Genomic DNA, 26,400 nt, shown 5'->3' on the forward strand with positions numbered 1-26,400 from the left:
TTTGCCCTAACTCTTTGAAGTTTCAGTCACACTAGATTGACAGGGCTTCCTCTCCTCCAGTGACCCCCCAGGTATTACCTAGCTCCTTTAGGGGTCAGGTCCCACAGAATGCATCCAGTTGAGCCAATTAACCCCATGAACTGAGATCAATAAACCCTTTTATTGTTGCACACAACACCATATGCATTATTAGCAGGTAGTAAAATAACATTAACAAAGGGTTTAAATGGCTAAATCCGAGATAAAACAACACAGATATAAAAAGATCTGACCTAGTGACAAAAAGATATAGAGCAGGTCTTCCTCTGGTGCTGCAGTGTGTGTAGAGATACAGGGAGGACAGCTCACGTAAAGCTCATCTATAAGTGCAATTAAGCAGAAATCGAGCCGCTGGGAGCCAGGGGACCTGTGTAGTGATATCACGCATTTCAGTCCATTAACCTGCTTCTAATGAACTGAGTGTTATTGGGGAAAACTCTTTATTAATCACACCGGACTGAGGTGACGGTCACTGGTTCATCTGTGCTCGCCGTGTACGTCAATACCCTTCAGTGGGGCTCCAGTTCGGTGTCCTTTGGGGAGGACAAACAATCTGACGATACCGTGTATGATGTGACAACAATGTGTGAGGATCAAATGCATTCTAGGAGATCCACAGCTCAGCATTAACCTCCTCAGTTACCATATGGCAAGAGTTGTTTTTGTTGTGACAAGTGCAGTGTGAAAAAAAGATCCAGTCTTTCCCAATCAATGATTTTCACCCACCCACAGTGATGATTATATTTAATGACAGGGTTGCTGGTGAGAAATACCCACAGAGCTGTCAGTGGATTAGTAATGCCAACTGCTGTAGGCTAAAAAAACTCATGTCAGAAATACTCGCAAGGGAATGGAAAACACTCAAGCCCTCACACAAGTGGGACAGATGTTTATTGTTGTGTAACTACTGGATATTTAGGTTTATTGTAACTTATTTAATTATATGTTGGATCAACTGAGTAAAGAGAAGGTAACCGAAAGAGGGAGATGCTAGAGAGGTGGGAAGAAAGTGAGATAAGGGAGGGGGTAAGAGAGGGAAACAGAGATTGGAGACTGGAGAAAGAGGGGGACAGGCACAAACACATGGGTAGGGGAAGGGAGTGAGGTAGAGGCAGAGAGAGAGAGAGAGAGAGAGAGAGCTGTTAAAACGTCTGTTTGCTCTTGCCAGTCTCAGCATCGCTCAGTTTCTGCAGGAGGCTGCAGCTCCATCCCTCCAGGATCTCCACTGGCACCAGTGACCAGATATGATCTACCCACCACTCTGTGTACCCGTTTAACTCTGTGCCGGAATCGCTTCATTTTTGCATGGATGATAACAGCCTTCCGCATGTTCATGGATTTCTCACACTATATGTAATCTGACTCAAACACGGGATTTGTGAGAAAAAAAGAAAAGACAGTAGAGAATCACTCCAAGTGGTTTCCTACGTTTTTTAGGTCTGTGGAAACAGCACTTTAGTCAGGCATGGGCATGGGACCGTGCGCCAGCCGAATGGGACCGGGTGCAGTAGGAAGAGCATCTTCCTGAAGGAGGAAAAGCCCGTCTTCGGGAGTTTGTTGTTCTTACCATTAACAATTTATATTCTTTTTTTCTTTTTCTTTTTTTTTTCCTGCCGGGGCAGGGGACTGTGGGTTTTACGCGCCGGAATGATGCGTCCCAACCGAGGCTTCATCCTGCTCCTCCTCAACGGAACCGCTTGTTTGGTAAGAAAAGAGTGGGAGTGTGCAAAAAGAAAAAAGAAAAAAAAGTCACACTGGGGTCTTTATGCATCTTTCTCCGAATTACCTCAAAATACCTTCTGCGTCAGAATATACCGTAGAGTACAAACTTCCAAACTCCGTGATATACGCTAATCAAAGGGGAAATGTTTGCGCAGACGTGCGTGGATAGCAACTGACAGCTGAGATTAATTTGATGGAAATGATAAATTACGAGACGTGCAGGTCATTTGTGCTTCTTACAAAGATGCAGAGATAATCCTCGACTGCTGCACGACAGCACTGTGTTGACCGCAAACCAAATTCTGCTGATGTCTGGTTTGTTTGTTTGTTTTTGTTTTTTGTATCACTAGTAATTGTTAAGACAATAACATTCACTCTGACCCCGCTCGTCTCGGGTACGCCGGGCGCAGTGTCACTATTCTCGGGGGACACTCATGCTGGCAGCGTGCGGAGCGCACCGTGCCATCGGTGTTTGTCACAAATCTGTTTTACTCTGTGCGTCTTTGGAGCCGCTTCAGTCCTCAGCTGTCAACAAACACTACATGGCCATTAAAAAGTTACAGTGTTACACATTTATGATTTACTCTATCAATTAAACTCCAAAATATCAAACGCAAAACTATGAATCGACTGCGAAAAGTTTATTTAACCTTCCGTGAAAACCAGGCGTTATAAAAATGCATTATACACAAAATATAAGCCACATTTCAGCACTCTTTAAATTGTGGCTTTGATTTGATATAAGCTGTAGCACCTTTACACTACAGGGCCATGCCCCAAGGTTCTTGTGTGTGAAACGGTACAGCAGAATCAGCAAGACAAAAGCTTGAATACTTTTTCATGTGAAAGATCCACAGAAAGATAAAAGCGCTGGTTTGTTTTTGTAGTCTTTGCTGTGAGAGCTCTTACCTTATTGAACGATGTGATTAAAGACTGAATTTATACAGTAGGTGAGGAGAAATTTATGAGATCTAATTCAGCAAATTAATGCTAAATGGATTCATACACAACACCCCTGCCATCCTATAATGGATATGTAAACACTGAAGTTTCTGCAGCTTAAATAATACTTCCAGCATTGCATAACCTTACAATTTAATTTGGATCACCCACTCCTCTTTCATGTGCGCTTCTAGATTTATTAAAAAGCAGCCTTTAATGAGAAGTCAGCTCTTAAATCGCATGAGAAAACTTGAAAACATCCTTCTGTTCGGAAACCCCTAGGCTAAGGGGAGCTCAGTCATCTCAGGGCCCAGGGAATGAGCCAGATCCACAAAAAAAAAAAAGAAAACATGAGTGACTGAAATACTGAAGTGAGGTTGAGTGGCTGTTCAACCCGTCTGTGACGGCATTCCTTCAAGGATGACCTTGTGGTTTTCATATTAAGGTATTATTCAGATACTCAGAATAAAGTGATAGCTCTTTTGAGGATCTGAGGTCTAACAGACAGTGGTTTTAAGTGACTTAACAGACTCAGTGATATTCTTGGCTGAGACAGAGCTCTTTCAACGGATTCTTCTGTTCTCTGTGAAATATGAGACCACACGCTGTCTTAAAATATGGGGGACGAGTGCCTTTTCAGCTGTTGTATAACTAGATACAAGAGTGGGGATAATAGGCTTAACACTCACTTGTTGTTTTGGTTCTGGAAGCGTTTTGTGAGCTGCAGGGCCGCAGCCTATTGTAACCCAGAAGGTCTGTGGCTAAATGATAATGACATTAATTAGAGCCTTTTTTTCCTCCCTCTCACCAGACCATGTATCTATGAAAAACGTACACGGCATCCCTCAGCAGGGAATCTTGGGTAATTCATTAGCCCTGTGACATTGATAAATTATGGAGCAATTAATAAATTAAGTAACTTTTTATTAAGTAATGGAGCAGTGATTAATAATTAAATGAGCCTGCTATGCATTAAAAATTTGATTTGGATGATTTCTGTTGTAATAGCGCTGCAATTTTCAGAGAGGGTTCAGTCTCGAGGGATCTTTTGCAAATGGCTACTAATACAGACGACTATTAACACAAGGTGCCACTCTGGTTGTTGTTTATGTGATGAATGATGTGTCTCAAATGTTAATTATTCCCTGAATTTGAATGAAGGGTTATGAATAATAAAAGCCATCTCAGTTGTATAATTGACTGCTTGAGAAATTATGTTTATTTTTGGCAGCAGTTGGAGTTATTTTTCATCAGTGAAGCTCAGCAATCTGACTGCATTTGTTTCACTAAACTAAATCGCTAGCGTGAATTTTCTCAAGATAGTCTATTGAATACTTAGGATGAAAGTGAGTCAGCTCTAATGTGAAAATGTTTAGTTTTGGAAGGGAAAATAGACAGGTGTAGGCAGATGTAAGAAGAAAGAATAGAGATGGAATGAACCAAGATATTGGTGCTAAAAAAGGAGTCAGCTAAACATCTGCCTCAGAGGTTTATACCCCTAATTGACAGTCATCACAGATTCTGTGTGATTTTCGCAGAATTACACATGTTAATCCACGTGTAATTACAAACGCAGCCGTGTGGATGAACCAGGGTTGATGGGATGAAATCTCAGACCAGCCAGTGAAACCTGGGAGGAGTGAGGTCAACGAGATGTGCAGCTCTCTCTTTCAACAATCTCAGGAACTATCAATAAAAGAATGAAGTGTCCTCGAAAAGGGCATTGAACTCTGCTACTCCGGTGAGCTGCAGAATTTCTTCTCTGCAATTGTTTGAAGAACCTTGTGCTTTTAAATGCATTACTCGTATTCAACATGGCACATTTGTGTTATTTTAGACTTGAAAATGCAAACCCAACTATCATTTTACTGACAAGGAGAATCGCGTCTCTACAGTTCAGTAAATGGAGATATTCAAAATGAGCTTTTTGTTAAGTCATTTTGTGCTGTAACCTTCATGTATTAAAAATCTCTGGGGGAACGTAGGCTTGACTATTTGTGAATCACAGATGCTCATTCTCACCAGATTTTTCTGGAAAGGGTAGCCCCAGGTAGCCTTTCTGTGGCCGTGAGAGACAGAACCGCTTTATGCTCACACTGATTGCTTTCTGCACAGATGAAGACACTGGCCATCATGCTTGATAACTGAATTTCACTTTTGTAGCTGAGCACCGAATGTCACTTTTTACAAATTGAATTTCTGTGGAGACATTCACACATATTTCAAGGTCTACATGCCACACCGTTCGCTCTGCGTGTAAGTAATTTTTTAAAAAAAAAGAAAAGAAAAGAAAAGAAAATGTGACACTTTGAAGAATTCACACTGGGAAATTGGGAAGTAGTGCTGTTCTGTTTTCTCTTTCTTAACTTTTACTCACACCCTCCATTTGACTTTGCCATCAGCAAGGAAACACTCACTCAAGACGGCGCATCAATTAATAACAAATTGCGCTGTTACATTTAAAGCTGGAGAGCCAAAATCACTTCTGTGACAAAGACGAGATTTTACATCACAGAAGCATAACAGCACAAAAACTGAGACAACAAAAGACTTTATTAAATCCAGGCAGCATTTGCTGCGTCTGAAACAGCAGAAGACAGCGTGGTGCGACAAACGCACTCTGTGCAAACCTGAAGATTTGTGCGTGTAGTTAAAGAGCAGAGGCTGCCTGACGCTAATTCTAACCACATCAGACTCCTCTCTCCATTCTGGCCTGTCACAAACTCTTAGATTCATGTTTCTTAGATACCTGTCCTCCTAGCAGGGTCACTGACCTTGTCCACCCAGATACATACCACCTCATCTTGCAAAACAAATAGAAGAAAACTCAGTCCGATGCTGCACACATTGCATGTAGTCACAAACGTGCACAGCCGCACCAGACCGAGCACAGTTTTTTTCTTCAGCCTTCCCGCTCTCGTCCTCTTTGCCATCGGTGTTGCAATCGGCACGTCAGAGCTTATAAACTTTCACTCTGCGCCTCACATCCCACACAGATGCTGGAAACACAAAAACTCATTCATAATTGTCAAATTGCTATCATAAGGGAAGGTCGGCTCTGTATCCATGCAAGCCGAGCAGTCTACTGTGCTGAGGGTATGTGCCGTATAGTTATGAATGTCATAACTGGGTGACGTGAAGAGGAAAATGATCATCTCATTGTATCTTTATCATCAGCAGCAGAAAATGCGCATCATGTTTTATCCATCAATGTAGAGGAAAATGACAATTCAGGTCATACCCTTCAAGCAAGCAGTAATTAAATAACCAGAAAAGTTTACTCAAATATCTCAACTTCGGTATCAATAGGAGTCTTTTTTTATTCAGGAAACTAAAAATCTAATGGACTTGTAGATAATAGTGTTTTTAGGCTTAACCACTTCCACATAATTCTTAATTCTGGGGTAATGATAGGAAGATAAGTTAAACAATATCCCCTTGTTACTGATGAAAACAACATTTCGAGTTTATTGTTATTACAGCATCAATCAGCTTCAGCGTTTATTTACATGAGCTTCTGGATCTAGCACCATTTGTATTTTTTCCAGATCATTTTGTAAAAAATATGCAGAGTACTTTATCATTGCTAAGATTAGTGTCTTTTTATTAATAATGCATTTAGAAAAGTAATTGGTTTTCTCAGATAATTCAGGCATCCTTGAATATGGCTTAAATTTGATGTCTTTGCTTTTTGATTCTTATTCTCTTCTCGTCACCTTACTTGTGTGGCTCTGGTGCTATTTCCCTCTTTGTTTCATTCGAACAAATTAAACAGCTAGGAGCAGTCGCAGGACATATAAACAACATAAGACGCAGCAGCGGATGAGCAGTGCTGGACAATCTTTGTAGCCTATTGCCTGCAGGGTAAAACGGCTTGAGTTATGAACATGCACAGCATGTAGGACCCCAGAGGTGCACCTCCTCCACCACCCCCGACCACCCAGCGAGCCCCTCCCACAGGCTCCAGGCAGCCCCACAGCAGAGACCCAGACAGACAGAGAGAAAGCACACACCCTGACACACTGACAGCCCTTCATATTGAAGCGCCAAGCTGTCCTCAGACAGAATACGTTGTCTCCTCAAAACCAGCACAATTTACTGTGGCATTGCTTTCTAGGAGACTGCAGGGAAGACAGAGCAGACCCTGAAAGAATATCTGTAGGTTTGTCTACTGGTTCAGATAGTGAAGTGTGGATTACAGTGCACAGCTTAAAGAAAAATGACTCGTTGCCTCGGGTATAATGAGTGGGTGTAACTCCCCGGGGATCCAGATAAAGATGCGCATGACTTTCGCACAAAGGAATAACTAAGGATGGGAAAATCCATAACCGACATTTTAATTTCACAGAGCTTCTGCGGGAGCTAACAATAGTCAAAGTTGTTTGAATGTTTTCTGAAAATACAAACTGTTATAGGAAGTATCAATATAAAGTGAAGCTTTCATTGTTTTAAAATCTGTAGGCATCTCAGCAATAGTGGAAAAGGCAATATGGGACCAGGGGATTTGGGTTTATTTGAAAAGGGAACACTAGGCTGTCAGTGTAGTTTAACACTGAAGAAAACCAAAGCTTTCATGCTGACCTCATCATGGTGTTGCTTGAGCTGCCAGACCAGACTGAAACCAGTGTGCAGAAGCCCATTAATATTTTCATTTCTCTCAAAATCTGTAAACAGTCTGTTCTGCATGACTGACCATCTAGTATGCAGTTTACCAGCGTGCCGACCAGTGACGGTACAGTGATTTTCAGGGTCAGAGTGGTGCACATCTCCAGACAAGGCCTGCTGAGAGTCTATACAGGGGTTTCCAATTATAGGAAATGCACAGCCACGGGAATGCAGGAATAAATAGATAATGGGAATGTTTTTGCAAAGCACATTGATTTCTGATTTTTTTTATTACATTGCTACATGAAACATCAATTTGAGGAGTTACACAGATCACACAAGTCATCTCAAAAGTGACACCTAAATGTCTATTAACTGCTTAAGCTAAGGTAACTTAATTAATCTATCCATTTTTTCAATAAAAGAAACCAAAATTGATTTTTAGAGAGCTTTATCATGGTCATATTATTTATATTTTATATTTACCATTTTATAGTTGCAGGACACGACATTAATGTTAACAACTGTCATTCGAGCAAGATATTATGCAAGAATGGTTAAAAAAATGATAAAAATGATGGTTAAATGTTCAAATATGCAAATCATATTGAAGTAATGCACATACTTTTCCAAAACAGACATTTAAAAATTGAACAAAGCCAGGTTCCCAATTCTTCCTGGCACATTAGAGTCAAAGGGTTTTCATAGAGGTGCCTTTGGCAATTTCCTTTCATCACTTCATAAATCTAAAAATGCTCTCAGTTATCAGTATGGTTGTAGGAGTAAAATGTACCATGAAGCAGGCTCTTAATGATAAAAAAAAAAATGAACAAAAAAAGAAAATTATCTTCATCGATGGATAGAATAAAGCTCTATCTACAGGGCTACTTTACCTATAGCATCTCTCCTTTAGAAACTGAATCGTGTTTCTGTTCCTCTGGTGACATTTCCAGATTGTATCCAGTCCAGCTGAGATGGACTGCAGAGTGTCAAATGTCTTACAAGCAAGCACTTGTGATCACGTTTCCCCTTCCTGCTTACATTTGGTTTAATCAGTTAAAACACCGAAAAGTCTAAATTCAGCTAGAAGACTGCTGAGACAGCTGGAACTTCAGACATCTAAGTGTCTGACCTGTTTGTCATATGTAAATGAGGTTTACATATTCACTTTAGCAGCTTTATGTGTGTGCCACTCGTAATGCCAGACAGAACCTCAAAGCAGTCGGCTAGGCGTGCGCATTTACCATGCTAATGCGAACACATCTAGCCCACGTATAAATTAAATGACAGTGACCCAACATATTCTCAGTTCAACCACAGCTGTCCGCTAATGAGAGAATCCCAAGATTCAGTACCTTTTTAGAGCTACTATAAGTGTAAAAGGAGCCCATTCACACAGTTACACACTTTCTCAGCTGGGAGTTGCACAGCTAAACCATTGTCTGATTTGGCCACTCAGCACCTCTCCACTGAAGCAATTTAACAGCCTCCCTCGGGAGCATATTAATGGTGGTTGTGCAGGAATGACAAAATAATTTTCATTTATATGGGTTCAAAAATTAACAGAAACTCTGTCGCACTGTATCTGACAACAGCCCTTAATAAAAAGGGCATTTAACTGAGGGTTTTATGCCTCCATGAGACAATCCTGCAGTCCTCCCAGCCTTTACCAGACAGGTATGACTACTGTAGCCGTGGCTTTAATCAGCTGAGTCTCCCAGCCCTTACTTTGGTCCCCACTCTGTGGGGAATAACTGGGGACAAATCATCCCCTGCTGCCACTTTCCATCCTCCCTCGCACTGCCAACTTGTCGATATCTTATAATGTAAAAATTTGATAGCCAATTCAGAGTCTAGCTTCAGTCTGAGCATATAAAATGAGCCCAAGTCCTCTGGGACCGCACAAGTGAACATGTCCAAAATGGGCTGGAAAAAAGAAGGGTGGAGGATGCAGAAAGACAGAGTATGGACGAATAAAAACTATTCAGTGTATTGAGTTTGTTCACGTACCGCAAATCTTAGTTCCAGTGACCCCAGAGAAGCTGGAGTAAATTATTCATTAAGAGTCAAATGGCTTGTTTCTTGTGAAATTACCTTTCTCTCGCTCACCTCTTCTTGGATCTACACTAGCTAGAAGAATAATTAGTTATAAGGGCACAGCCATTTTCAGACTTTAATCATGTAACAGAGAAATCTCCTGCAGTGAGCATATTACATCTGGAGATGGGGAAAGGAGGCGCGGGTGGGGCGTGGGTAAGGTGGTAGTGTGGATGAAGCATTGACTAACACTTAAGAAATCTGAGCTGCCTCGGTCTTTAATTAAAAATTGATGTCATATTAGAGATGAATATTTCAACTCAACAGCCAGAGGAAAGTGGAGTGCTTATTGAACTTGTCAGCTCTGCAGGACAAGCACATGCTTAAGCCCCATCGGGTGGCCCCCACTGAAGGATTCAGTCAATAAGTTTACTCTTTTCCAGCTCATGCATTCATATAAGATACATATGCAAGCTACATTCAGCTCAGGCGTCCCAACAAAAGCTTCACATAAACCCTATGATGAACACTACAATGGCAATGCCACTTTAGCTAATAAGGCAATCCATTGCAATATTATCATTCATTTTGACTGTTTGTTTCCCACTGATTGCATTTTTATTACATTTTGGTCCCTCCATTATAAAACATCTAATTCTTGAGCTGCAGAATGTGCCACTGTGTTCATGAGATCTGATGCTCAGCAGCAAGTGTACAGTCAATGGGATTTGAAGTGTTTTCAATGGGAACAAGTAATGCTGTGACCGAAAACAAAGCCTGAAGATCAGTGAGAGAAAAACGCACTGAAAACGCAACAAATTCTCATCTCAAAACGTAACATACGACGCCATATGACAAACTGTCGGTATGTTACGCGGTCGGAAACACGAGGAACGAATCTACACGTGCATTTATTTTAGTTTCTCATCATTAATCGCTTTGGAAAACACTATCTAATATAATTAGGGATAAGATTAGGATTAGGATTAAGGTTAGGCCTGGAATACACGGCTGGAACTTGTGTTACCGCCGGGAGTGTCATTCTATTGGATTCCATCCGCAATCCGGCGCGTATCATGGTGACATGGAAGATTACCTTTCGCGTTCCCATGGGATGTCTCGGGACGTGACAAATCGTCGGTATGTTACACGCTGGGAATGAGAACGGTCTCGAAAACCAAGACAGTCTGCTGAAAGACAATAAGACGGGCGCAGTTAATGTCGTTTTGTTGCTACAACTCCTTTTTACAACAGTAGTTGATTTAATTATTTGATTTTGTTGTTTTGAAAAAAATATCAGCAAAGGTACAAAACAGAAGAAAATCCAAATCCTCATTGAGAAGGGAAAAAAAATCTGAAGTTGATTACCTAATCTGTTCACAATAGAGATGTGAAATCCATGTATCGCTTCATCTGTGAAGTATATTTTGCAGGATATCTCCAACAGTCACACGTTACATCAGAATGTGTAGACTACTTCTTAGAAACAGTGGTCTATCACCAGTCCCTTACTTCTGTGAGTTATGGTGGAGATTTTACTTAAGTCACCCCATGATCTCTGCGCTATATTATGGCAACAGAGTGTTTCTGTTACCAGGGGAAAGGGGTTAAAACGGTGTACCTGTCACAGTAACAGGCTGATTATTGCCTGTGGAGCAGCCAGGCTTCTGAGGATCGCTCCCCTACCATACGTCCTGCTGCTAGAGAGGCTTGGGGCCTGTGCTCACTGAGGCTGAATGACTCACAATTACCACAGCGACAGAGCCCGCAGCCACCTCCCATCCTCTCCAGCCGTTTCACTGACTCACTTAGTGCACATGACAAATGACAAAATCACCCCGAACCTCCACCCCCTCACTAAGACCCGATTGCCCATCGCCCACACTTTGCATACAGTATTAAAGCTGGGATACATCTTGCCAAGCTTCATGAAACAAAACAAACTTACTCTGAGAGAAACTTCTTCTGGTTTTTCAAAGCAACATTACACTATATGTTGCAATATATGGCTGGTTCATGTTGTATATTTTAGGATGACCTAGTGAACAATAAGACTTTGGTATAGTGGCTAACAGCCCTGGAACAAGTGCGCATTTTCTAACTCTTTAAAACACAAAATTTTATGAAACTGATCATTAAAAAAGGCAAGGTACTCACAGTACATCATCATCTGTTAGATTAGATTATAAATCTGATTATTTAAATACCCAAAGCAGATGGCATTTAGTGCTGGATTGTTAACAAAACAATGTTTTTGTTTCCCAAATATAAAAACATTCCCCTAAATTGAAGGAAAACGGAACTAATTTCAGTTATTCTACAATATCTTAAATCACAAGCTTCCTGTACTTTCATAGTTAAATGCAAAGGGGATAAGAATTGTAGCACTGCAATGTCATGTGCTACCATATAATGTGTGACTTCATTTACCTTTAAGATACATCAGTGAAACCACAAACAGTAGTATCCATTTACTGCCAAAAACACAATTCCAGTTAAAGGCATTGTGTTTGGACTGGTGCACACAGTGTGTTCTGTTACTCTAGTAATCGTTGTCGCTCTAACTCAGGTTTTCTTCAGAGCCAAATTAAGCTTATTCTTCCATTTGCCTTTGACAATGATGCTGTACACTGGATCTGACACTTCCAGCAGTGCCAGACATTTAAATCTTCTGTTTAACAATAGCACAGTGTTTACTTCATCTCTACTCCTGCAGCCCAGCCTCTCTGACTCCCTAATGAAGACTGTGCAAAAGAGGGGAAGGAGGAGGGATACTTTGCTTAATGTGTAAGCTACAACAAAGCATGTTGCAATATGTTTCTGCTCAGATACGAGCACTGGCACCATCTGAGAATTGCTGGCAAAGTGATGAGGATCTTAAAACAAATGGGCAGTTTCATAGAAACTGTAGGACACCGCAGGGGCTCTTGAGTGCTATCTGGGGAGGCAGGCAGATTGCTACCCTCTGTTCCCAGCAGCCATGGGCTCACTGAAGAAGAGAAATCAAACACAAACTAGTCCTTCAATAGGAGCCATGGGTAATGGTATGTCATCAAAGTCATCCTGTCTAGCCTCAACTTTCTGGTCTAAAAAGATAAAATGAGAGAAAAAGAAAAAAAAAAAAAACAAAGATATGTTTGAAAAGATTAAAATCAATAAGTCTAAGCGCTTTTAAATTTTGGTTCATTATTAATGAGTTTGGGATTCTCAAAGAAGCTATCTGTTTCAAGAGGAAGGAGTCTTTGTCAGGACTGTTATCGCCCCCCGTGGGGAGGCTGAAGGATCTAAGCGGCAGTGTAGCGTAGCAGCAGACAGGTAACTAGACCAGAGGGCATCTGGCCTGTAACAGCCCCATGGGAATAAAGCCAGATTAAGGGAAAAATGGTGTCCTCTCATCTGAGTCCACACACCAGACCACAACCACATCAGTGGGAATCCTTTCAAGACAGTTGAAATGCGATACACGTTGTTATGAAAGGAAATACATGTTTTTAGAGAGACAGAAAAATCAATATCACTGACTAACTGCAGAGCAAGTGAACAAATCTGAGTGAGCTTGAAAAACCTGCATAAAATGGAATAAAAATGAGTCAGACTTAATAATCCTGACTAAGCCCGTATAAGGAAGCCCTGGCAGTCAAGACAGTAGATGGATCAGAGCACAGACAGAGATCCATGCATTATGCATCACTGTAAAATCTCTCTGGGTAGAGCGCACTCACACACACGCACACACATACACAAACTTACCCCAGCGCTCGCATTTGCATCACTTATTGTTTGCATTTACCACAACTCAAAATTCACAGACGATGTGAGCGTGTGTTCCTTACTGTCAGATCCAAAGGACACAACAATTCTAGATACCTCCATGGCACATTAGACAGAAGCTACCTGTTAATAGATCATTACCATTGAATAATTACCCATTACTTTGCAAGCACATTCACACACTCATCACAAAGCTACTGCTGAGCACAGCAGCACTATGTTATCTCCCTCCTTCCTCTTCCCCTCCCTTCAGTTGATGTTAACATCTGACAGCTTTGTGTGTCTGCCGATACAGATTTTTTCTTTAATTAAAACACTGAAAGTCTTAATTGGACATTACACTTTATTCTCAGGCCCTCCCGTTTGCCCACCTCCCCACCCTCAAACACTTTGATCCTCCAACCAAATGTTTCGAGGCCATAACAGCTTCCCCATGCACTCATACCGAAGTGCTTAAAAAGCAAAAAGCTCACTTTAAAAAAAGAAACAGTCTCTACTTTCCACTGACATTTTTCCTTTAGGATTTTAATACGAGGAAGAAAAAAATCTTTCCAGATGGATTACCTTGCAGTTTAGTTCTGGCGAAAATTAATTAATTAATTCTCAACTCGGAAAAAATACTTTATAACAGTTAGTATGAAGGCAAATACTTGTGCAAAAACTCCACTGATTGTTGGAAGAAACAACTTCGGGACACATTTCCTGATTGCAGCTCTTCATTGTTTCAAATCCTTTGCAGAAAAATATCCACTTTCACAAATATTGATTAAACTGTTCAAGAACACAGGAGTCACACATGCCACGTGAATTCATTTATGATGTGGATTTTGTGTTTGAATCTGTTTCTTTGATCCCTCTGGCCTCCCAAGTAGCTGATGGAGCCTAGTAAGCTTAGGGAATTACACTGCCTCTGTGAAAACGTGACATAAGGGAGTATTTCTTTCTCAGCCAAGGTAAACAAAAGATTTTAATAATAGCACTACGTGTAAAGTTATATAAATGTATATAAATAAAACATTGATAGAATGTCAGTTTAAATCTCTCGAGGTATGAACAGTAAATTAAGTATTGATCAAACTTAATTTGGTTTCTGTCTACATTTTTTTCTACCTTGCTAATAATTGCTTATACCTTTTTTTCTTCTCCGTTTACCTTCTCTGATCCCCTCCTCCACAATACTCTCCAGGTGGCACTGAGTCAAGAAGATGACTCCTCAAACTCCAAGAGCTCCTCAGATGACTCCTCCCAGACAGTGGGCCTCCTGGGCGGGCAGGCTTCGCTCTCACCCCTGAGCCGCTGGATGCTACACAGTAAAAGCAGAGCTGCTAACGCCACCTCTCTGGAGCTGCCCTACCACTCTCCGGTCCCTTTCTCAAAGCAGGAGTTTTCAAAACAGGAGTTCTGGGAGATGTTGGGCAGTGATCTGCTCAAACCCGACGCCTCGAACCCCAGGGTCAAACGCCGACCAATTGTTAAAACCGGCAAGTTCAAGAAGATGTTTGGCTGGGGAGACTTCTATTCCAATATCAAGACAGTAAGGCTTAACCTGCTAATCACCGGCAAGATTGTGGATCACGGTAACGGCACATTCAGCGTCTACTTTCGACACAACTCCACAGGCCAGGGCAACATCTCAGTCAGCCTGGTACCACCTGTCAAGGCAGTAGAGTTTGACCTGGAGCGCCAGAGTGTGGTCTACCCCAAGGACTCCAAGATCTTCAACTGCCGCGTAGACTATGAGAAGGTGGATCGCCAAAAACGCACCTCGTTGTGCAACTATGACCCATCCAAGACCTGTTTCCAGGAGCAGATCCAGAGCCACGTGTCCTGGATTTGCTCTAAGCCTTTCAAGGTCATCTGTATCTATATTTCCTTCTACAGTACGGACTACCGCCTGGTGCAGAAGGTCTGCCCGGACTACAACTACCATAACGAGATGCCCTACCTGCCTTCGGGCTAGAGGACCTGTAGGCGGGGAGGAGAGGCAGGAGGAGAGAGGAAAAGGGGGATGAGTGGGAGTGACTGCAACTCGTGAGGAGGAAACCAAGGCTGTGAATGTCATAGCGGCAGCGAGACACTTTAAAAAAAAACTCTCTGTAGCCTGACTGTTGTAAGATGTATAAACATATATGCAAAACATAAAGTACAGTATGCAGATAATGAGGCATTCGGAATGCTTAACTGCAGTATTCATTAACTGGACTGGTAGGGAAAAATCAAATACCGCCAACTTGCACATTCTTACCTCAGACCAGTTTCTATATGCCAACTTCTCGCCAGCTATTTCTCTCTTCCATCAAGTCATTTGTTAATGTTGTCTTAATGTCCTTTTAAACACCCTTTACAAAATTCTTCTTTTTCAAAGTCACAACGCAGTGTTGTATCTTTGATATGATCCACTGGAGAGCTGAAGCAAAATCCAACTTTATAAATATGGTAAAGTTCCACACTGACTGAAACATACCACAGGGAACATAAATCATTTTTTTTTCTCATAAAGAGAAGATGAATGTAAAGTGTAACCAACCATAGGACCATTCGGGTTACACTCTCAGTCTTTTTAAAGGGCATATATTTAATGTGAGGGAACGTCCACCCCCCAGAACAATGTTTAAAGTCCCTCCTCACACTCGGTTTCTCTTTTCCCATCTGCATTCTCTGATGCAGCCACCCTACCGTATCACTGATGTGTAGTCTTTACCTGCGAAATCTAATCATAATATATCCTTCAGTTACATTACCCCAGTTCAATAAAAGAGAAATAGGAGGTGGAGAGAGGAAAAATAATAAAATTTACCAAAAAAAAGAAAGAAAAAAAAAGAAAAGAAATTGCTCATTAAAGATTCAGGGCCGGGGCTTAAGACAAGTTCAGTGTGAGGAAAATAACTAGATTCTGCATAGTGATAAAATTGGCCCTTCACTCTTAAGAGAGAAGGTAGGGGAGTGAAAGACGGGGAGATTCGGTGTGCTCTTTTAATTAAAGTGGAGAAGGAGACGTAGAGTATGCAGCGCCTTCTATTGTCCCCTCTGTATGAAAAAGATTACATTTTGTTGCCGTCAGGATTCCTGATTTCACGCCTTGATAACTTTGACTGTGTGAGGGAGATTGCTCTCTCACGACAAATACTGTGTTCACTAAAGTCAGCCCGTTATCTTGAATAAATGAAAATATTATCATAATAATTACATGTAATTTAATCTCCTTTAGAACTAATTATGGTTTCAATGAGAGGGCAAAATGTATTCCTGAAAATCAAGTCAGCGGGTAGGAGGATAAGAGGACATTCACAGGGATTGCTGTGTTTTTGTATGGCGGCAGCAGCCAAAGCTCAGCCCAGAATTAACTGCTCTCATTAAGATAAATGGCCACTGGCTGGCCCATCTCATGTTACTCTCACAAACAATATCAGTGGAGAGCAGCCACAATGGAGCTATGAATTAAATAGGGTGACATGTTGTGTGCTGAGAGGTTACCACTGTCCTGTTTATGAGGACACAATGCCTTCTTGGTTCATTAACGACGAACAGTCACAAGACAGGTGTGAAGAGTCATTAAACACTGATGTAAGATAACCAGTTTGATGCTAATGTACTGTGACATCAGTGATGTAGCCAGATCTGTGCACACACGTGTGACTGCAACTGCACAGCAATCTCGCAAGTGGACCCAAGCAGCAGTAAAGTCACCGTGAAGCCGTCCTCCTGTGGGGGGTAGCATAAGGCCAGACATAAACGCATCGCTCTGGCTGCGCTTTATGAGCTTGGAGAGCAAGAGTAGCAGGTTAAAAAAAAAAAAAAAAAAGACCATCGTCAGCTAAAGATAGTAACAACGAGCTGTACATCTGCACGTCAGAGCTGGATTTTTAGTTTAGAGTGGGGTGATTCTTCTCTATATGCAACACACAACCTGTGGCCCGGAGCAAATGTCAGCTGTGCACAAGCATGTCTGCAGGTGACAGATAGCTACACCACCCGCAGCCATTATAAATGGTGTTCATCTGTCTGAGTCAAACCTCTGTCTCCTTCTGCATGTTATTGTTTTATCTAAGCACATATTTCATAAATGCTTGGATGCCCTGCTTGTTGACAGCACACTTATCTGTCTGCTGTGCCTCTTATTCCATACGTTTCACAATCAACAATCACTGAAGGGATTTCCCTAAAGAGGCTCAATCAATCAGAGCTCCAACTATGTGGAAGCAAGCAGAGGCAGATTTTGATTCAGCCACATCGCAGTTACAGTCTGAGCTGAATCCCAGTGGAACATTCAAAACAGGTTTGACAACAACTCAAACTATAGACCTGATACTTGTCTGAAAGTATACTTGTTGTCTTAAAGTCCTTTTCCTTGAATGGAGGAAGTTTCACCTGTTTAAAGTACATCCAGCAGCATGAAAGAACCACTGCCTTCTGCTCTGTTCATCCATTTCCTCACCCACCAGCTCTCTCTGCCCCTCTCCTCTCCAGACACCCGCATGTTACTCAGCCATGAGCCCCGCCGTCTTCATGCTGTTGTCTCCTCCCCACGTGTGACCTGGCTGACTGGCTTCAGCCTCTGTGCCCTCCCTTATCCTGAAGTTGAACCCTGCTGCGGGTAGTTCCTCACTACTGCCCCGCCTGCCCTCCAGCACACTGTGCTGAGCTGAGCTGGCTAATCTCTGCGAGCTTAGTGTCGAGCCAAGTGAACATCGGCGGCGAGAACTCCTGTCTCCCCTCTATCTGTTTCTCTCTATAGTTATATCCCATCAAACAAATGCGTGCGCACACACAGTCTTAAGATGTGCTGGTTTAAGTATTTTCTTCTCTGCTGTTCAAAGCAGAGTTCTTACATAAACCCCTGGATTGTGAGGACGTGAAATCTCTTGGAGAGCACGCCATTGTAGTGCCCATCACAGATACGGCCCAGTAACCTTGATATTCCTCTCCTCGTGTCCCGCAGGGCATCTGGAGAGAAGTTGGATACTCATATATGAAGGAATCAAACTGGTCAACATGAGCCCTCAACACTGTACCATTATAGAAAATATCAAGGACACATGTTGGGCTACCCACTGAGAAGAAGCTCCTCACTCTGCTCCTTACCGATCCTCTGACATCTACAGCAATACTCTCACAGAGACTCCACCCTCTCCGCCTCTCCGGGGCGAGATAAAGAAAGGCTGCTTGGCAAAGCTGAAGAGAAAGTCGTGTCGCTATGGGACGGTGTTGTTGGTGGCAGCAGCCTTATTGTTGACCCACCTGGTGCCAACAGATGTGGATTTTTTTGGCCTTAGAGACTGCAAGACAACACTGATCCACACGACAAACATTAGTAACAAATTCAGACTGTCAAAAAAATAAATATACATATAAATAAATAAATAAATAACTAAATAAATATATATATATATATATATATACATATATATATATATAAAGAATAAGAGTCCTCAGATCTGAATAAAGTTGTATTTAAATGTGGGTCATGAAGTGAAGGTTGTCTGTTTTACCTTTTTGTTGCTCATGGTTTTGTCATGTGGATGATATACTGTATGGATGAAATGATGGAATTTAATGTGGTTTTCAACATTTTAAAAATCAATAAAGTACACAGAAGTACTTGAGCCACTTCAGTTGTAGAGAAACAGGCTCCGGCATTAATATCTGGTTGTACTCTCTGTGTAGGAAGAGTGTGTCAACAATGCTGAAGTCTCTATTTTATTGTATTTGCATACCCATACTGTGTGCCAAAGGCAAAGAAAAGATGTGACAAAAATTTTTTGCCAAGGGCTCTTGCAGGTTTATATGCAGAGAGAGAAAGAGGAAGAGGAAAAGAGAGTAAGGAGGAAAATGGGGTTGAGAGAGACCAAGGAAATATTTCAACTGGAGTGATGCATGAACATAACTTCATCCCCTAATTAGCCTCCTCTTTTTTTTCGTTTCCCCCCCTCTCGTCTCTTTCACTCTCAATTTCTTTGTTGTGCGTCTTCGCACTCCTCTTTCATTTTAAAATACAACTGACGTTACATTCATTCGACGTCTTAATTAAATCCCAGAGAACTGTTAATGAGGAGACAGGTTCAAATATTCGGCTCACAACATCCCTTTAAACACAATCGATTAAGGCATGGCTAGCGGCAAAGCCAGGCCCTCCACCCCATTCCCTCCTCACCTCTATGTTCCCATAAAAGAGCTGTGTGCCTCAGGATAACCTTGCCAGAAAGAATGAAAGGGAAGCAAATAAGTCAATGTGGATAGAAAAGAATAGCAATCTTATTATAGAAGAAAGCAATTGAGGTTAATTTTAAAACTTTGAGCAGAATACTGGGCCAAACAAGCACATGGACACATATGCTGCAGGATGTGCACGGACATGTACGGGATGGAAAATTCAGGCAACAGTCACTGATAATACATTTCAAAATTTTAAAACAAGTACAGAAAATTTTAGTTGTCCAAAGAGAAAAAAAAACATCAAGAGTATTGCTTCTCAAAGAGGAAAGGGCATTTGAGCATGAGTAATGAGAAACTGGACGATAGTCAATTGAGAAAATAACTAGTTGCGGCACAGGGAGGTGGGAGAAGGCGTGCAAAGCTTAAAATGATAAATAGACATCCAGAAAATAACCTTGAGTTATGAAAACGTGTGTCTGAGGGAAAAGAAAAAACCCAGACAAAATATGAAACAAGAGACCAGGAGCGAAGACAACGGGGAACGGCACACTTTGTTTTGAATAACAAGACTATCAGGTCTGCAATTTTATCCTGTGGAGTAACAATTATGAGTCATTTTACTTCATGACAGGTTACATCACAAAGTGTAGTATAAGTGTAGTAATATCCACTCTGCTAGTGGTTATTGCACTTTACAACATCATCCCTTACTAATAGTGTTGACAGAGTCGAAGCTCAGGCAGCACGCGCTCATTTCTTCACACTTTGAAATTATCAACAGGGATTAGATTAGTATACACGCATGCTGATAGACAAAACCAGAGTACTACTGATGGTTCTGATTTTATCAGTCGTCTGTTACTAATGTGTTCCTGGTTTCTCCTTGGCAACACTCACATCAGTCTGTAAATGGTAGAATGAGACTAATTTTCTCAGAATTTCACATTGGTTGTTTTTTTAATATTTTTTTAAAATAATTTTAATGTCTTTATTCCCCCCAGGATCTCTTTTAATATCAAAAGGACTTGATGGTTTTTTCACCCTAAGAAAAAACTAATCTGATGAAAAAAAACATGCAAGGGTTGTAAATATGTTTCATTTTAAAAAGACCATGTCTTAAAATCTGTATGAACACCCTCGCCCACCATTTAAGTGCCTGTAATCTTGTCCTACATCATGTTGGAGACCACAACTGCAGATCTTATAGAAACTGATTAGAGCTTTTGTTACCTGGATACCAACTCCATCCAGATGCAATTTATCATCATGCATTACCTCGCTGCACTTGCTGAATTTAAATGCACTTGATGTTCTTTGATATTCTGGACTGCATGCTGGGGTGGTCATGGTCATGCTTTTACTACGGGCACAAATGTAAAATGCAAATGTACACACGCACTCCTTTTATGCTAAGGAACACACACACACGCATTCACATAAAGCAGTTTCATGCACCAGCATCCTAATAGTCTCTGTGCACTGCTATGCCAATCATGTAACCCCAGGTAGAGTGGACAAGCAGGTAGACCAAGTCTGAGCATCGTGGGAGACAGGGTACATCAGACAAGGACAAATACAGGATCAGCCACTCAACACCCCAAGCTCCTTTCATGAGGGAGAACTACAGCTCCCCATCTGCAATTCAGTGTAAGTCTACACAGGACTGGACATACAATGCAGGGCAAACACGCTCAACAGAGGCCAGAGAAGAGGCTGGAAAATTATAGTGTAGTGAAGGGGTTGAGGAAACAGCGGGGGGGTAGTTGAGAATGTGAAAGCTTGTTGCGAAAAAAGCACAGATGGCCTAAGGCTACAACATGGTGGGAGGAGGAAAGAATAACTGAATAAACTAATTAGAAGGGCAAAATTTCACACACACCTCCATCGAGTCAGCACTCCTTATTTTCCCTTGAAAAATATGTTTTATCTATAAATCATTATTATGCAAAGAAAATAAGGCTTTAAGCTGGAAACGCAATAATCAAAGCTCAGGTTTTTACACTTGATTGCATTGTGTAACACAATAACACGGAAGTTTGGGTTGCGGCGGGCGACGGCAGATAGCTTCACGCGTCGATGTCAACACGGAAATGCAAGCTGTGCATCTGTGTCATGCAATGTGGCGGTATTAGCTGAAGGCCACGAGGAAGACATCAGGGCCATGATCTCTGTATTAGCCTGAGAAGAGGACACTTCCACTTAACTGAAGGAAGCGTTAGAGAGGAGGGATGATTTAAATTCAGTGACAATTCTTTAAATACCAGCCAGGGATCACAGTTGTGCCCTTTGGCAAAGTAATTATTCACTCCCTTAGAAGACGATCAGGTGTGGATGTGCGGTCGTGGATGTGTGGTCGTGCATGCGCACGTGCTTTTGACGGGGAGTGCGCCAGCATCTGTCTGTGTGCGTGTGTGTGTTCGAGTGAACTGTGAGGCAGCGAAGGAGGTGTGAAATGCTACAGTTTCTCCTCTTTTCATGTAACTGAGAAGTGTTTATGCCAAAGTCTTCAGAGGAGAGAAAAGGGGTGTTCAACTACCGGCTCGATATCAGGTGAAAACCGTGAGAAGGAAAAAGGAGGGAGACATAAAACAAGAGTTATTAAAGGTTAGCTTTCCACCTCTCCATCACTGTCTCTTGCCAGCCTGCTGTCCTCCCGTCCATTATTTTTCTTCCTTCATAACCTTCAACCACAGGCATCCAGATCTCAGAGGGAGGAGCTCTTTCCTGCTGAAGCAAGACAGAGACCCAGCCCAGGGGCTGAAGTGATGAGACTCATTCAGAAACTGTCCTTCAAAAACTGTAGTCTGATGGATTTTTTTTCCCCCGTCTTGTTGTGTTTCTGCTTCTAGATTTCCTAACACATCTTCAGTCCTTTCCTCCTGGCAATGCTTCATCTCCCTAGAGCTCCATCCACTGCTCCTAAGTTATCAAGTAGCCTCAACACACACACACAGCCACACTCAGATATCTGCGGGTGTGTTTCTGCTGACAGTCTAGCCCTTTGTACTGCAGGGCCGTTGTTTGATAAGTCAAACACATAGTTAGGGGCCATGAAGCTTCTCGTTATCTACCCACCCCCCCTCCCCCACGCACACACGTATACACATGCAGACACACATACAAAGTAATTTCCCTTCTCAGGCTTGTCATGGTAACAGTGTAAAAAAAAGAGTAAAAATACAGTAAAAAAGGAATTTTCCATATTAGTTATTAATTAACTACTGCAACGCTTTGTGTGAGCAAGGAGGGAAAAGTACCAGCGAGGGCAGCCATCACACTGACAGGGTTCATTTGGATTTTACTCTGGAGCTCGAGAAACCGCCTTCATATTTCTGTGGTAAATTAAAGCTTATAGTTTATTTTATTAAAAGAATGTTTCCAAAAAAAGTCAAGAGGAGGTACTGGTCCGTGTGTGGGCTTCCGGTAAACTTCGATGTTTTGGACATTGAAGAGAATGGCAACCTCAACATCAAAGTTTACCGGAAGCCCACACACATGGACCAGTACCTCCTCTTTGACTCCCATCACCCTCTGGAACACAAACTTGGAGTAATTAGGACCCTACACCACCGGGCAGAACATGTTCCCTCTAAGCCTGAAGGGAAAAAGAAGGAACACACACATGTAAACATGGGGTTATCCTAATTGGGCATTCATAAAGTCAGCAAAGAGGCACAGAAAAGAAGATCAGACACCAGCGAGGGAGGATAAGAAGGACAGATGCAACAACATTGTCATCCCCTATGTAGCCGGTGTATCAGAAAAACTCAGGAGAGTTTTCTCCAAGCATGACATCCCGGTGCATTTCAGACCCAGCAACACACTCAGACAAAAACTGGTTCACCCGAAAGACAAAACTCCAAAACACAAACTTAACAATGTGGTGTTTGCTGTACAGTGCAGCGAGGAATGCCCAGACCTCTACATTGGAGAGACCAAACAGCCACTTCACAAGCGCATGGCACAACACAGAAGAGCCACCTCCACAGGACAAGACTCAGCTGTCCATCTGCATCTTAAGGATAAAGAACACTCTTTCGAGGATGCCAATGTTCACATTTTGGACAGAGAGGACAGATGGTTTGAAAGAGGAGTGAAAGAAGCCATTTACGTCCACTGTGAGCGACCATCTTTGAACAGAGGCGGTGGTTTACGACACCAACTCTCTGCCATCTATAATCCAGTTTTGAGTTCCCTCCCCAGACGACTTAACGCCCACTCACATCCTGGGCCATCTGACCTCAGGAAATCGCAATAATAAGGTGGGGTCAGGTTTCACAATGAGCTCACCCGAAACCCTGGCTGATTGTGACACACACCCATTTTCACACCTTGGCTCAGGTGATTAAAGGATCATCAGGGGGTCCTTTTGTCCCTCTGTGGGGGGAAACTCCCACTGGGTTTAAATCTGGGACTCTCCGCTATTTGACCTTAGAACTGAAGAAGCTTCTCGGATGAGAGGTAAAACGTCTTCAAGCAACTTAAAGAAGTCCAGACGCTTTTCTTTGCAAGCTCCTTTGATTACTTAGAAAGAAATGTTAATTTATTTGTTAACTGGTGTCTCCTCTAAGCACAAAAGTCAGGAATATTATGCAAAATCATTTGGAAAATAATCGTTGTTTAGGTTTAATATGACTTACTTTTTACTGAATACCAATATTATTTTTCGCTATGATATGATATTTTGTAATCCAGTAGACAGGCTAGTATTCACAAATCCAAAATGTAGCTTTCTGCTTCTCTCTGGGCTTTACACAGCTGTAACTGCTAGCTAGCAAATGAGCTAAAGTCAGTGAAAACCTCATGGTTCTACCGATATATAGTCAGGAATTTTAAGACTCTAACAGCACTTATGTTTTAGTTACCTCTACTTTGGACTTTAAAAGGGTTTCAGGCAAAGTTACACTAACTCCAGTATCACTGCGCGAAGTGACATCAGAGTGACATGTTTTATATGTCATTCACGGGCTAACTTTTCAAGGTCAAACGTCAACTTATTATAGACATTATAGACACAGTTTGCAAAATGTTCGCATCGATAAAGATTGCCGAACGGATAGTCCAGTTCATACATACACACAAACTTTTCATACGTTTTGTTGCAACTTCTCTCAGTCCTGCTACCAGCCACAACTGCAGTCACTTCCTCTTACAAAATTCTTTACAATAAAACAGGAAACTTGTAAAAATGAACAGTATATAATGCAAATGTTCATTTAAGCTTATTAAACACTTTTTTTTCAAAATACTTATTAGTTTTCATTTTAACATGGATTTTTATTATTTCAACACAGTTTAATAAATGGCAGTTTTAATCTGGTCACAAACAAATAAATTAATTCACTGAAATTAATAAACCAGATAAAGAAAACAGGAACATGTAAAATAACGAGAAAAACCAACCCAAAATAAAACCAACATTTACTGAATAAATCAATAACTTAACACATGATGTCTGGTCTTCATGACGTCCAAATAGTTTGGACATCATATAGATGTTTAGAATTGGTCGTGGATCGGCAGACCCAATATAGACATGATCTGCACGTCTATCCAACGTCCACTCCTGGCTGATGCTAACAATTGCTAACTTTAGCCTCTGATTTGGGTTGCTAAAGTGCACTAGCTAGCTTACCAGCACAGACTAATCCGCTGGTTAACAGGCCACAGTGGTGAGATTATTGAAAGTTTAGTTTCACCTCTGCATATTTATCATTATGTCCATGTTTTTGCAAGGACACATTTTTGAGTCAATGTTTGCAGACAGACACATTTTCCATGTAACTGTGTCTTCGCTCTAGCATTTGTTGAAAATGTAATTTATGTCATGCTGAGCAGGTTATTTCAAGTATGTGGCATATTTTTGTGAAACTGTTGAGCTAATGTGATTAAATCATAACCATATCTTTATTAAAGTATAATATAAGCTTTTTTCAACATTCACGACGTTAGAGATTATTTGAAAAGTGTATCACTAGCTATCACCAAAATAAGCACTCTACACATTGCACTGGAAAAATATCCCTTACTTCACCTGTGATCACACAATTTGGTTTTCTAGACTGCAGTGAGTGAAAAAGGATAAAAATACAAGCTGGTGATGATCCAGTGCAGCTGGTCTCCGGAGATGAGCCTGATCACCTTCTCTTCAAAAACAAGGTGAGTTTAATGTTGTTATTGATTAAAGTTTTTCAAGGTAGGTGTGGTACTTTAATAAGAAAACTGCTTATATTGCAACTGAATGCTGTTATGTGTATGTAACTCGATGTATTATAGGAAAATGAATAATGATAATCCACAGCTGATCTGATCAAAAGCAAAACTGTTCTTTCTTGCTAGCTTTGAATGCTAGCATGTTCAAATCCATTAAATTCATATTTTTTATTTTTTATTTTTAGCTTCAAAGTAAACAACAGCAACAAAAAAAAAACATATTAAAATTTCATTTTCTTCTTCTTTTTTCCTCTGAATAAATCCTGACCGGGTTCAACAGTGGAGATGGAGGAGCAAAACAGCTTCAAGTTCACCCAGACTGCTGAAGTTCCTGTATGAAGGAAAAGTTTTTCTTTAAACTTGATGCACTGAACATTCAGACTACAGGCTGCATTCAGGACTTCATCACACTGGTACATGAAGAGAGGTACCAAGAACACGTGTGCACACATGTACAAACACACAGTGTCACACTTTGTGCTTGCTCTTCCCCTATCCCCAGGTGTCACTTAGTCTTGTCTTATCACTGTCTTATTCATTGTGATTTAGAGTTTGTTACACATGTCGAGGTTTTTGCTTGGGAAATAACCGTGACCTTGTTTTCAGAGACTTCTCAAACATTTTATGGTCGTGAAATATGTCAAACCTTTCTCCCCTCCCTACAGTTTAACAGCTGAGAGCATCTTGAGCACAGCGGAGAAAAGATGTGCACTGAGAATTTGGAACTAGGACGTTTAAGCGTGGTCACCGCTGAGGATTTTTGGACACAGGTGTGATTCATATAGCACCACTTAACAGTCAATAAATCTTGTCTCGAGGCACTTTATATGGTAAGGTAAAGACACTACAGCGTTAATGTAGAACAATTGTTCGCTCGGATCCATTGATGAAGTGAGTTTAGTAATCAAAGGTGAGTTT

General features: G+C 41.4%; 1 protein-coding gene across 1 annotated transcript; it reads left to right on the forward strand.

The window, feature by feature from the left end:
- Nucleotides 1-1,214: 1,214 nt before the first annotated feature.
- LOC102792032 (neurexophilin-1) lies at nucleotides 1,215-16,935 on the forward strand. Its single transcript, XM_087839993.1, has 2 exons — nucleotides 1,215-1,743; nucleotides 14,303-16,935. The coding sequence occupies exons 1-2, from the start codon at nucleotides 1,687-1,689 to the stop codon at nucleotides 15,074-15,076; spliced, it is 831 nt and encodes a 276-aa protein (XP_087696119.1). The 5' UTR covers nucleotides 1,215-1,686; the 3' UTR covers nucleotides 15,077-16,935.
- Nucleotides 16,936-26,400: the final 9,465 nt, after the last annotated feature.

The sequence above is a fragment of the Neolamprologus brichardi genome, chromosome 4, assembly GCF_056152115.1.
Source record: "Neolamprologus brichardi isolate AB-2024 chromosome 4, ASM5615211v1, whole genome shotgun sequence".
In the NCBI taxonomy this organism is placed as follows: domain Eukaryota; kingdom Metazoa; phylum Chordata; class Actinopteri; order Cichliformes; family Cichlidae; genus Neolamprologus; species Neolamprologus brichardi.

Bases quoted from the DNA above. Each gene is read 5' to 3' on its own strand.
- LOC102792032 (XM_087839993.1), top strand. From the start codon at position 1,687: ATGATGCGTCCCAACCGAGGCTTCATCCTGCTCCTCCTCAACGGAACC. The intron at 1,744-14,302 runs GTAAGAAAAGAG...AATACTCTCCAG, and splicing joins TCAACGGAACCGCTTGTTTG to GTGGCACTGAGTCAAGAAGA.